General features: G+C 50.2%; 3 protein-coding genes across 4 annotated transcripts in view; 2 read left to right on the plus strand and 1 right to left on the minus strand.

Annotated features, from left to right (window-relative positions):
• VKORC1 (vitamin K epoxide reductase complex subunit 1) overlaps positions 1-13,189 on the plus strand; it is a 502,856-nt gene that overhangs the window by 138,578 nt on the left and 351,089 nt on the right. The window lies entirely within an intron of this gene.
• On the plus strand, positions 1,721-4,177 carry LOC126944266 (cytochrome c oxidase subunit 6A2, mitochondrial). Of its 2 annotated transcripts, XM_050773592.1 has the most exons (4): positions 1,721-1,890; positions 1,992-2,128; positions 2,280-2,392; positions 3,109-4,177. In XM_050773592.1, the coding sequence occupies exons 1-3, from the start codon at positions 1,818-1,820 to the stop codon at positions 2,361-2,363; spliced, it is 294 nt and encodes a 97-aa protein (XP_050629549.1). In that variant the 5' UTR covers positions 1,721-1,817; the 3' UTR covers positions 2,364-2,392; positions 3,109-4,177. The 2 variants fall into 2 exon arrangements, with proteins under 2 accessions (XP_050629549.1, XP_050629548.1); XM_050773591.1 differs by lacking the exon at positions 3,109-4,177 and having other exon boundaries at positions 2,280-2,405.
• The window catches only part of ITGAD (integrin subunit alpha D), a 31,543-nt gene continuing 22,014 nt past the window's right edge, over positions 3,661-13,189 (minus strand). The window contains exons 20-30 of the mRNA XM_050773459.1: positions 12,994-13,135; positions 11,450-11,566; positions 11,261-11,340; positions 11,078-11,161; positions 6,636-6,714; positions 6,370-6,477; positions 6,179-6,256; positions 5,870-5,983; positions 5,625-5,726; positions 5,251-5,361; positions 3,661-3,774 (exon numbers count right to left, since the gene is read on the minus strand). Coding sequence (XP_050629416.1) covers positions 3,661-3,774; positions 5,251-5,361; positions 5,625-5,726; positions 5,870-5,983; positions 6,179-6,256; positions 6,370-6,477; positions 6,636-6,714; positions 11,078-11,161; positions 11,261-11,340; positions 11,450-11,566; positions 12,994-13,135 — 1,129 coding nt within the window. The remainder of the gene's footprint in view (positions 3,775-5,250; positions 5,362-5,624; positions 5,727-5,869; positions 5,984-6,178; positions 6,257-6,369; positions 6,478-6,635; positions 6,715-11,077; positions 11,162-11,260; positions 11,341-11,449; positions 11,567-12,993; positions 13,136-13,189) is intronic.

Genomic DNA, 13,189 nt, shown 5'->3' on the forward strand with positions numbered 1-13,189 from the left:
GAGGTTATTTTTCAAAAAAGTAGCAGCAGCAGCTAAAGTTGGGTGGAACCTACTCTTCGGTTTATTACCAACAAGAAACTGGTATAGAGCCCCTTCTTGAAAGTGTACCTTCCTCGTTTTTCTTTTGTATATTAAATTCAGATTATATGTCTATATAATTCATTTTTCTTTTATATATTAAGTTCATATTAGTACATCAGCCCTTGATGAAAGCTGGAAGCTTCCTATTGGATTGTAATTCTGAAAAGGCATTGCTGTAGGGTTAACCAAAGTAACAAGGTTCAAGCATTCATTACATACATATTTTTAGAACACCTATTTCATGCCAAGGCCCATGCCGGGTGCTGAGGACAGAACAGGCAGATGTCATCCCTGCCTGGTCTTGTGGCTTTCTCGTGACCTGCTTTGATAAAGGTTCACACCGGCCCTGTGTAGGCTTTCTTTCTCCAAGCAGTCGTATTTTTCAGATTGAAATAATGCACTTTTCAGTAGACACCTGTCAGGCTTGTGGCTGCCTGGAACCTTTTGAATACTCATCCTAGACCTGGAGATTTTCCCTACAATTCCTGCCTCCCTAAGGCAGAATCCAGAGCTCAGTTTCCCAACCCCTCCTGCAGCTGGGGCACCTAGGGGTTGCCAGTTGGTGCAATCACATAATTCTTTTTCAGAAAAGAGCGACCCAGGATACAGGTTACATGAATAATCCGTTTTCAAGAGGGGATGAGACTGGAAGATTCTGGCTTTCCAGGGCAGCCTTAATGAAGCTTTTGGCATCCAGGCTCCAGCAGTGTGAGCTGTGGGGGTGTCACTGCAGCTGGCCAATGGAATGACTTGTTTCTGACTGTGGAGACTGTAGGCCTCTCTGGCTATACCAGACATGACTTGTTTCTGACTGTGGAGACTGTAGGCCTCTCTGGCTATACCAGACATAGTGAGCTACCTAAGATTCTCAATTACCTATCTTTTAAAACTAGTGAGAGTGAGTTCTGTTCTTTGCAAAGAACTGTGACTAATACATACACTGAACTACTGTTACCTGACAAAATCCAGGTTGACACATTCCTACCTTACATAAACTTCATAAAAATCATGTAAGGGCAGGGTGCGGTGGCTCATGCCTGTAATCCCAGCACTGCGGGAGGATCACCTGAGCTCAAGAGTTCCACACCAGGACAGTTTTTCCAGGACAATTCCAATTTCAAATACACTGTCCCTAGGCCCCCCATAAACATTTATACTTAGTAGATCACATGTTGTAATCAATCTTTGCTTTAGAAAATGTGGTCACAGTATGCAGCATTCCAGGAAGAAACTGACCCTGAGTCATGCCTTCACCTCCTTCACCACCAACAGCTGAGATACGTCTGGACACAACAGCTAAGATACCAGCTTGGACAATATAGTGAGATCCCCCCGCCTCCATTATTTAAAAAATCTTTTCAGGTACGAATTATACATTTTACAGCTGAAAAAACAGACTCAAAAAGACACTTAATTCATTCTACAAATATTTATTAAAGCCCAACCGTGTGCCAGCCACTAGGCATAGAATAGGGAACAAAATAGTTTCCCTGCAACTATATAAAAAGAATGGCATACTGTACTTTAAATGCCCCTTTGCCAAAATAAGAGGCACAGGACAACAGCTGTCTGGAGACGATCTCAAGCTAGTCAGGACCCATTGTAAATATAGAAACCTCTAAAAATAGCCGCTCGTGCTCCAGACTCAACAGGTGATTGGCCCAGAGAGGGGAGGGGACCCCAGGCCACGGTAAAGGGAGCGAGGACAGCGCTGGTTCCCCGCTCCCCGCACCGCCATGGCTCTGCCTCTGAGGCCCCTGACCCGGGGCTTGGCCAGCGCTGCCAAAGGAGGCCACGAAGGGTCAGCAGGTGAATGGGGAGCGGGCGGATCCCGGGGATCCCCTACCCTGCCCACTTGTTCCCGGGCCCGCCGCCCCAGGCCCTGCGCGCTCACCCCTCTCCATCCGCAGCTCGCACCTGGCGCCTGCTCTCCTTCGTGCTGGCGCTGCCCAGCGTGGCCCTCTGCACCTTCAACTCCTATCTCCACTCAGGCCACCGCCCGCGCCCCGAGTTCCATTCCTACCAGCACCTCCGCATCCGCACCAAGGTACGCGGGACGGGCGCGCGGGCGGCCCGGGGGTGCTGCGGCGTGCATGGGGAGCGTGGGGAACGTGGGGAGCGTGGGGCGCGTGGCGGGGGAGGCGCGGACTCCGGACTCACGGCGCTCACGCGCTCTCCCTCCTCCGCTCTCTCCACAGCCCTTCCCCTGGGGGGACGGTAACCACACTCTGTTCCACAACAGCCACGTCAACCCTCTGCCCACTGGCTACGAACACCCCTGAGGCCCCGGACGCCCCCGGGCGCAATAAAGGTGTGAAGCTTCGTGTCTGAGGCTCTATGGGGAGGGCAGGGCCCCTGGGAATGCACCCGGAGGCGCCCGCTCCGTGCCTGCGCCCAGCTTGGTAAGCGCCTGTTCCGCGCATGCACCTTGCGCGGTGGGCGCTCCACGTGCTTTTCCCACGTGGCTGATACTGGGGTGCTTGAGGGAGCCTCCTCCACGCACAGGTAGGCGATCCCAGCTCACTCTCTCTCACCTCATAATAATGAGGCCTCTGTCTCACGCACACCTATTAAAAATTAGGGCTGTAGGCTGTAATGGGCTTCCTCATACACTGAATCCTCACAGTAACGCTGGGAGTAGGGTATAATTTTAGTTCCCCTTCTCCAGAGGAGGACCTGAGATTCTCGGGAATTAAATGACTTGTCGAAGTTCAGGCAGCTTGCAGAGCCCCCCTGGGAGCCCAGGGCTGCAGATCCTGAAGTCCCACTTCTTGCCTGACACCTGAGCCGCTGGTGTCTGTGAACCCCAGCTATCTGGATTTCAGACGGAGGCTCCACAGTCCTGTGTGTGAGGCCTCGGGACCTAATGCTGGATTTGGAATCTTTTGGTCATTCTCTATAATCTTTCTTAATGGGTCTTCTATTTGGGAAATCACATGCTCCAAGCCTGGCTTTCCTGGCTTCTGAATACCCCATTCAAGGGGGACAGGAGTTCAGATGAGCTCTGGACATTTCTTCACCTCCTAGGACAGCCTGCCCACTTACCATTACGGAGGAACCTGAAGTGTGTGCAGAAACTCATGACCAATGCATCCTGCGTGCACGTGCATGCGCACGCACGCACACACACACTCTTTGACTCTCCCCTGAGACGCCTCTCAGCCCCATCAAGAAAAGATGACCTCAGGCTCCCATCGCCATAGAAAGTGAGAAAACTTTTTCAATGCCCACAAACAGGTTCCCCCAACTATTGCCAGAGAGGCACTCAGGTCCCTGGGTTATAGCTCTTCCATGCAAGGAAAGTGTGCTATAAACATCCTCGTTTCGTGTGACAATTCTTATGCACATGAAAATTTATGCTGGCACCATGCCTGTTTCTGTAAAAAGTGGGTCATCACTAAAAAAGGTGGACAGATATGCAAAAATATTACAATCTCTACCTCTCTCGGAAGGTGCTTAGCATCTGGTAGGTTGCTCAGGCCAGTGCAGATCTATGCAGAAGTTGTTTCCATGTAAGTTGATTTATGGTTGCAAGCAAGACCAGCCCACGGGGGTAGAGATAAACAGGAAAGTGGATTATTAGGACAAAGGCACATTTGGGGACCCACAGCTGAAACCTTCCCCGCTGAATGTGGCAGTTTCTTCAAGCTTGTCCTCCAGCATTTCCTTGTAGTGGCGTTTGAAGAAGCCAAGCTATCAGGGGAAATAAGTGAGAAAAGCTGGGTAAGGCCGGGTGCGGTGGCTCACACCTCTAATTCCCAGCACTTTGGGAAGCTGAGGAAGGTGGGTCACTTGAGGTCAGGAGCTGGAGACCAGCCTAACCAACCTGGTGAAACCCTGTCTCTACTAAAAATATAAAAATTAGCTGGGCATGGTGGTGCGCCTATAATCCCAGGTACTCAGGAGCCTGAGGCAAGAGAATCTCTTGAACCCGGGAAACGGAGGTTGCAGTGAGCCGAGATCATGCCACTGCACTCCAGCCTGGGCGACAGAGCAAGGCTCCATATAAAAGAAGAAGAAAGGAGAAGAGAAAAAAAGAAAAGAAAAAGAAAAAAAAGAAAGAAAGAAAATCTGGGTAAGAGGGCAGGGAAGAAAATTGGGAATAAGAAGAAGCTGAGAGAGGAGAGAAGGCAACAACTAAGCTAACTTACATTTGTGTGCGAGAACCTTTATGTGAACAACAGCTATCATATATTGAGCATCTGCTGGCCCCAAGCACAGTGGGTACACACACAACCCGTGGCGGGACAGCATAGATCCAGGCAGATCTGTGCACATGCCCTGGCCTCATTTCTCTCTCACTTCAGCCACTCTGTGATATAAGCATTATTATCATTTCAAAAATGAGAAACGGCAGGGCACAGTGGCTCACGCCTGTAAACCCGGCACTTGGGGAGGCCGAGGTGGGCAGATCACATGAGGTCAGGAGTTCAAGACCAATCTGGCCAACATGGTGAAACCCTGTCTCTACTAAAAATACAAAAATTAGCCAGGTGTGGTGGCGTGTGCCTATAGTCCTAGCTACTTGGGAAGCTGAGGCATGAGAATCTTTTGAACCTGGGGGGTGGAGGTTGCAGTGAGCTGAGACTGTGCCACTGCACTCCAGTCTGGGCAACTGAGTGAGACTCCACCTCAAAAGAAAAAAGAAGAAAAAAAAAAGAGAGAGAGAGAAACACGCTCAGAGAGGTGGAGCAACTTGCCTAACATTAAACAGTGAGTACATGATAGAACCAAAATGTGTGTCCAGGCCTGCCTGCCTCCACAGTCTGAGTTCTCACTATACCACCCAGTCTGTAGAAGGGCTTGGGTTGGATGCTGGTGGTGTCAAGAGTGGGATAAGGCCGGATGTGGTGACTCACGCCTGTAATCCCAGAACTTTGGGAGGCCGAGGCAGGCGGATCACCTGAGGTCAGGAGTTTGAGACCAGCCTGGCCAACATGGTGAAACTGCATCTCTACTAAAAATACAAAAAACTAGCCAGGCATGGTGCAGGCCACCTGTAATCCCAGCTACTCGGGAGGCTGAGGCAGGAGAATCACTTGAACCCGGGAGGTGGAGATTGCAGTGAGCCAAGATCACACCATTGCACTCCAGCCTGGGCAACAAGAGTGAAAACTCTGTCTCAAAAAAAAAAAAAAAAAAAAAAAAAGAGTGGGATAAAACACTTGCCTTGTACAGTGTGGCTGTGATGAGCGCCAGCAGTAGCAGAGCCCCCACAGAGCTGCCCATGATGATGGGAATGGCATTGTAGACCTCGTATTCTTCTAGCACCATCTCCATCTGATTCGGAGATCAGAGAGCGTCTGGCCTCCTGCCATCCCGGATGCCTCCCAGGTTCCCCAACCTTTAACTCCCTCCCCTCCTCCCTGAGGCTCTGCTCTAAGGGTTGAGACGCAGCAGCACCCGTGCCCTGAGGGACAGCTGTCTTGCCCAGAGACCTTCACCCTCCTCCCCCAAGGCTTGCAAACCCCCACCCAGCACCGCGGATGTAGCCCTAGGGGCCCTCTTTCCAGCCTGGTCGCTGCCCCCAACATGGTCTCTACCTGAGTTCTCATAAATGCCTCCTGTCCTGGAAGCTGGGAGTACACGGATGTGTCGAACGTAATTTCAGCCACACTCACAACCGACACCTTCTTCTGCGATGTCTGCAAAGGGGTTGGGGGAAGCCTGTGGAACTGGCTCTGGTGGAGGCTTAGAGCTCCAGGGATGCCCTGGCTTGCAGATGGGCACAGACATGCCAGGTCCTGCCTGAGTCCGGGGCAGGTGCTCTGCCACTGCCCTCACACACCTGGCGGACCCAGCCGAAACTGAGGTTGCCCTTCAGGGTGAAATCCAGCTGCTCCTGGACGCTGAAGGAGGGGATGTCACAGCGGAACCGCAGGCAGCCAGCAATGGAGCAGTCCTGGGGGCAGAAGAGGGGTGAAGCTGAGGGGTTCTTCACTGAGGAGGGAACCATAGGTAAAAATATGGTCAGGTTTGGGGTGGGGAACAGATGAACAGTTACAGGACATGCACGGAACTCTGCGGCCTAGCGGTACATTTCTCGGTATCCCTGGTGGGGGCTGATCTTGCGGTGGGGGTTCAGGGACTTTCTTACCAGCACGGGACTTCTTGAAATCTGGGTCAGGAAGTCAGAATGCTGGGGAGGTTTTCTCTCTGATACACAGGGGAGACTCTGGGGAGAGAGAGAAGCAGTTAGCCACAGAATGAGCAACATGTCCCTGGTAAGAGGCAGTGCCGTGCTGTGGGATGCCAGTCTGAAGAAAGAGGAGAGGCAGGCACAGGTACCTGGGATGGGGCCTCCACGACCACATCCCACACGGCCACCCCGTTCAGCAGGACAGGAACCCAGAAGTTAACGCTGATGGACAGATCTCGCTGGCTGAGGTTATTCACCTGCAGGAAATCAAGGCAGAGTGTTATTGTGGTCTCTGGAGCCTCCCAAATGCCACTTCCCTCCTGGCCCTACCCCAAGCTCCTCTCCATCTTCTCCGCCAACTTCCAACTTTATCCACACCGTGGAAGGCAGACAGGGATACTCCCTAGACTCTCACGCGGTATCGATGCTCAGCCTCTTTCATTTTCTTCTCATCAGAGGTTGTAAAGTTGAAGTACTTGGTGGATTCTTCCTGTCTGGAGAGAGAGCCTGTGGGTGAAAAACAGCCCTGAAACTGTCCCCAGTTGTGCCCTGTCCTACTGCAGAGAGCTCTGTTTGGCCAGGCACATTTCTCAGGGAAATAATAATGGACATTATTTGGCTGGGTGCAGTGGCTCATGCCTGTTATCCCAGAACTTTGGGAGTCTGGGGCAGGAGGATCGCTTGAGCCCAGGAGTTCCAGACCAGCTGGGGCAACATAGTGAGACCCCGTCCCTATTCAAAATAAACAAATAAAAGATGGTCCCACATAACCTTTGCTGCCTCGGCTTCAGCTCCCCTCCCTCCGATGTCCCTTGCCCCCATCACCCAGATCCACTAGCTCTGCCCTGTACACCTCTGGCTCTTTCATAGTCTCATGAGTTTGCTCAAGCTCTTCTCCTTGGAATGTTCTTACTATCTCCCATTTTGGAAATTTACACTTAAAAACCCAACTTAAACCTCACCTCTCCTACATGGGGCAAAGGCGTTTGCATTGCTTTCTCTAATAGGTAGTGGTTGGCCTCTGGTAATGCTTACAGAGATTGCAGCAGAACAAGTTAGCCTAAGGGGACTCTAGGAAGGAGAGCTGGATCACTCAGGAAGACATGGAGTGAGGGCCCCTTCATGGTGGGAATGAAGAAAACAGATTCGGCTGTCCTGGGGCAGGTGAGTAAACGTGAAGGAAGATGGTGCCTGTGCACAAGCCTATGGAAGGGACATCAGTGTTCCAGAAGGCAGGTGGGGTCTTTCCACCCAGACTTCCTTCAGCAAACACAGGCTGTGTGGTTGGCACTGGGGGTTCAAGTTAAGCCATACTCCCTGGTTTTAGTAATAAGGAGCAAGCTGGCCAGGCGAGGTGGCTCACGCCTGTAATCCCAACACTTAGAGAGGCTAAGGCAGGAGGATCGCTTGAGCTCAGGAGTTCAAGACTGGCCTGGGCAACATAGAGAGACCTCATTTCTGCAAAAAAAAAAAAAAATACAAACATTAGCTGCACGTGGTGGCACACGCCTGTGGTCCCAGCTACTCAGGAGGCTGAAGCAGGAGGATTGCTTGAGCCTGGGAGGTCGAGGCTGCAGTGAGCTACGTTCACACCACTCCCCTCCAGCCTGGGCAACAGAGTGAGACCCTGTCTCAAAACAAACAAACAAAAAGCAAAAGTAAGCAGAGCAGCAGAGGGGCCTGCACCTCGCACGCAGCAGCCAGACCAGCCGCACAGAAACGGCTCCAGCAGTCCACCCCCCATCAGCCTGATGACTAAAAACACGGACTCCAGTGTCAAACTGCCTGGGTTCACATCTCAGGTCGACCACTTCCTACCTGAGTCACTGAGGCAAGCCGCTTCACGTCTCTGGAACCTGTAGCTTTTCACTCTTTAAAATGGGGATGCGAACCATAGCACCTCCCTGTAGTAGAGTTGTGACCAGGGCTTGGTAGTGCCCAGCACACAGGGAGTCCTCCATAAATCTTAGGGGTTTATTTTTCCCTAAGTATGCCGGTTTTCCTCTGTGCCTCCCACCCGAAACCCTTCTCTCTGTGCTTCTGTTTTCTCACCTTAAAATCTAGTTCTAAGCCTCTTTTCATTTTTAACATTTTATTTTATTTTCATTTTAAATTTTTTTTGGGTAGAGATGGAGTCTCGGTATGTTGCCCAGGCTGGTCTTGAACTCCTGGGTTCAAGCCATCCTCCCATCCATGCCCGTAATCCCAGCACTCGGCCTCCTAAAGTGCTGGAATTACAGGCATGAGCCACCATGTGCAGCCTAAGCCTGTTTTCAGATCGAAGTAAACCACTCAGCTTTCCCCAGTGCTTGGAGAGGCATGCCATATACGGCATAGGCATGGGCTCTGCAGCCAAACTGTCTGGGTCTGATTCCTGGTTCTGCTGCTCACTTGGAGATTGACAGGAACAAAGTATTTCACTTATTGATGTCTTTGTTGATGAAAATCGGGTTAACAATATAATTATTGTGAGGATTAAATAAATGTAAATACATATAAAGTACTTAAGATGATGCAAGAAAACCACCTTAAAACAACAGCAACATACAACGATGCCTGACATGGGTACATATAACTGTAAGCTCTTATTGTAAGTATTTCCCTGTGGATAGAAAAGGAAACGTACGTGTGACTTGAAAAGACAATGACACTGCTTGATCTCCCTCGTTCCTTCCCCTAACAACTTAATACATCAGAAGCAACAGCAGCCAGGTGTGGTGGCTCACACCTGTAATCCCAGCACTTTGGGAGGCCATGGTGGGCAGATCACCTGAGGTCGGGAGTTCGAGACCAGCCTGACCAATGTGAAGAAACCCTGTCTCTACTAAAAATACAAAATTAGCCAGGCGTGGTGGTGCATGCCTGTAATCCCAGCTACTTGGGAGGCTGAGGCAGGAGAATCGCTTGAACCTGGGAGGTGGAGGTTGTGGTGAGCCCAGATTGCACCAATGAACTCCAGCCTGGGTGACAGAGCAAGACTGTCTCAAAAAAAAAAAAAAAAAAAACAATAGCAGCAAACTCTGTCCCACAGCAATGTTACAGGCTTTCAGCCCAGTGTGTGGGATGCCTTGCTCTGCGTCCAGTCTGGCCTGCCCCTGCGCCTGTACCCACCTGAAGTGCCCTCTTGCCTTCAGCCCTACACTTGCCCTTCCTGCGCTGCCTCGGCCGGGCTCTTAGAGACCTTCCCAACAGTTTCTCACACCTCTGCCCCACTCTGAGTTTTATAGAAACCCGACCTTTCCTTTCTGCTGTGTGGTGACAGACCATATCCTGTTGGGCACAAGCTCCCCAATTCAGGGTGCTCAGAAAAGTCTTGATCTCCATCTAGCAGCTTTGCTTCAGCACATTCACATTTAATACAAAGGACAGGATGTGTTTCATGTTAAAAAAGGAAGCCTTCCTTTTGGAGGCAGAGGGGGAAAAGAAAGGCACAGCCGTGGCAAAGTGTGTGTGTCCCACCAGCAAGTCGGTTTGAGAGAAGCAGCAAGAGCTATGGTATATATTATTAGGGTACAAATACACCAAGGATACATTCCGAGAAATTAATCGTAAGGCAATTTCTTTTTCTTTTTTTCTTTTCTTTTTTTTTTTTTTTTTTTTTTTTTTTTTGAGACACAGTCTTCCTGTGTTACCCTCGAGCTGGAGTGCAGCGGCACGATCTCAGCTTACTGCAATCTCTGCCTCCCAAGTTCAAGCGATTCTTTTGCCTCAGCCTCCCCAGTAGCTGGGATTACAGGCATGTGCCACTGCACTGGGCTAATGTTTGCATTTTTAGTAGAGACAAGGTTTCACCATGTTGGCTAGGTTGGTCTTGAACTCCTGACCTCAGGTGATCCACCTGCCTCAGCTTCCCAAAGTGCTGGGATTACAGGTTTGAGCCACTGCGCCTAGCCTTAGGCAATTTCATCCTTGTGCAAACATCATAGGTTACACTTATGGAAACCTAGATGGTAGAGCCTACTGCACAGCTAGGTGATATGGTGTAGCCTATTGCTCCTGGGCTACAAACCTGTGCAGCATGTTACTGTACTGGATATTGTAGGCAGTTGTAACACAATGGAAAGTATTTGTGTATCTAGACATAAAAAGGCAACGAGTTGCACTACAATGTTACAACTGTTATGGCATACCTAGGAGATTTTTCAACTCCATTATAATTTTAGGAGACCATCCATAGTAAATGTGGGTCCATTGTTGACAAAAACACCTTTTTTTTTTTTTTTTTTTTTTGAGACAGAATCTTGCTCTGTTGCCCAGGCTGGAGTGCAGTGGCGTGATCTCAGCTCACTGCAACCTCCACCTGCCGGGTTCAAGAGATTCTCTGGCCTCAGCCTCCTGAGTAGCTGGGATTACAGGCATGCGCCACTATGTCCAGCTAATTTTTTTTTTTTTTTTTTTTTTACCAAGGCTCACTCTGTCACCCAGGCTGGAGTGCAGTGGCATGATCTCTGCTCACTGCAACCTCCGCCACCCGGATTCAAGTGATTCTCCTGCCTCAGTCTCCGGAGTAGCTGGAATTACAGGCACACGCCACCACGCCCAACTAATTAATTATGTATTTTTAGTAGAGATGGAGTTTCACCGTGATGGCCAAACTGGTCTCGAACTCCTGACCTCAGTTGAACCACCTGCCTCAGCCTCCCAAAGTGCTGAGATTACAGGCGTGAGCTACCACGTCCAGCCCAGAAACATGTTTATGCAGCATAAGCGTTATTATATATGGCTGTTCACCCACAAAGGCATCCCAAAATAGGAGAGCTTAGATGTGCATCATTGGAAGAGCAAGCTGGGACTCAGAGGGAGTACCAGGCGTAGAGGAAGGCCAGAGGTCCACGGGGAGGGCCAGGGACTGGGCACCTGCTGATCACAGTGTGGACTGCATACTTCACCGGGAGCTCCAGCTGGAAGGTGGCCTTGCTGCTTGAAGCCTTATTGTTCTCGCTAGAGAAAGAAAGGGGGGACCAATGGGAAGGAATCCAGGAGAGGGGTCTCTAGCCGGGGCATGAGATGGAGGGTGGGGGCACCCTGGCCTGTACCCACCTGCTTGCACTGGCCCTCATAAGCATCCTGTCTCCCAGGGTGGCCTTGTAGGAGACATCGAATGTGACTATGAAGGTGCCCTGAGGGAAGGAGAAGGAAAGAATGGGGATAAAAGGAAGGGCATGGTGGAGTGAGGGACGGATTGGGACAAGGGAGGACAGTGATGGGGATTTCGGGGGAAGCACTGACGTTAGAGCCCTCATGGAAGATGGGGTGGTTGATGCTGCAGCGGCTGCTCCTCAGGCCCTCGTCCTCAGTGGGCACTGTCTCACATGCCAGGCGCAGGGCACGCTGATGGGGCTGCTTCTAGGAAAGGAGAATGAATTTTAAAAAGTTACCCGCATGCATGTGTGGGCTTGATACACAGCAATGGTGACACTGCAGAGCAGTAGGGAAAAGGACAGACTTTTCTTTTTTTTTTGAGACGGATTCTCACTCTTGTCACCCAGGCTGGAGTGCAATGGAGTGCATGGTCCACTGCAACCTCCACCTCCCAGGTTCAAGCAATTCTCCTGCCTCAGCCTCTCAAGTAGTTGGGATTACAGGTGCCTGCTGCCATGCCTGGCTAATATTTTTGTATTTTTAGTAGAGATGGGGTTTCACCATGTTGGCCAGGCTGGTCTCAAACTCCTGACCTCAGGTGATCCACCAGCCTTGGCCTCCCAAAGTGCTGGAATTACAGGTGTGAGCCACCTCACCCAGCCAAGGACAGACTTTTCAATCAATTTCCATCAATGCCAGGAAAATTGACCCAAACAAACAAACAAAAAAAAGTAAAGAAAGAACAAGAGGAAGAAGAGGAGAAAGAAGAAAGAAGAAAAATAAATTGGATCCCTACCCCACTCCATAAATTAAAATAAATTCCAACTGAATTAAAGACTTAAATGTGAAAAAGCAAAACCATGAAGCTTTTGGAAGATAATATAGGGGGCTATTTTCATAACCTGGAAGTGTTTCTTAAACAAGCCCACACACAGAAAAAACATGGTCAGGTGCGGTGGCTCACGCCTGTAATCTCAGAACTTTGGGAGGCTGAGGCGGGAGGACTGCTTGAGCCCAGCAGTTTGAGACCAGCCTGGGCAGCATGGTGAGACCCTGTCTCTAAAAGAAATAAAAATAAAAAGTAAATAAATTAAAAATTAGCTGGGCGTAGTGGTATGCACCTGTAGTCCCAGCTACTCAGAAGGCGGAGGTGGGAGAATTGCTTGAGCCCAGCAGGTCTAGGCTGCAGCAGTGAGTGGTGGTTGTGCCACTGCACTCCAGCCTGGGTGACAGAGTAAGACTCCTTCTCAAAAAAAAACAAAAAACAAAAAACAAAACAAAACAAAAAAACACAAGAGAGGGAGGAAGGGAGGGACGGAGGGAGAGAGGGAGAAATACAAGGAAGTGATGACCACAAAGTCAGAATAGTGATGACCTTTGGGGAGAGGATGGAGCTGTGATAGGGAAAGGTACACGGGGAGGGGGTTCTGGGGATACTAGCAGCGATTTATTTCTTGACCTGGATGTTAACTCTATGGTTTGTTTAATATTATTCATTAAACTGTATATATGCTTTATGCACTTTCTCATTCTCTCTCTGTGTGTGTGTGTGTGTGTGTGAGAGAGACAGACAGAGAGAGAGAGAGAGAGTACATATCATCACAGAAGAATTTTGAAGAACACTCTGTAACTCCCAGGGCTACAGGGCAGGGGAGAGGCCCCCTCCCACTAGAGCCTACAGCAGTTGTTACCTGGGCTCCCAACACCCGTCGGTGGGACAGCCCTGCTGGGTAGTAGAGGCTGACCACAGTTCCATAGGAATCCTCGCCCGCATTCCACACAGTCACAATCACATTGAGCTCCAGGGAGCTCCCCACGGTCAGGATCTTCAGGCTGAAGGGAAAGGACTGGGAGTGGAACTCCACTGAACGGAAAGGCTGGGAGTGG

Source organism: Macaca thibetana, chromosome 20 (assembly GCF_024542745.1).
Source record: "Macaca thibetana thibetana isolate TM-01 chromosome 20, ASM2454274v1, whole genome shotgun sequence".
NCBI classification, from domain to species: domain Eukaryota; kingdom Metazoa; phylum Chordata; class Mammalia; order Primates; family Cercopithecidae; genus Macaca; species Macaca thibetana.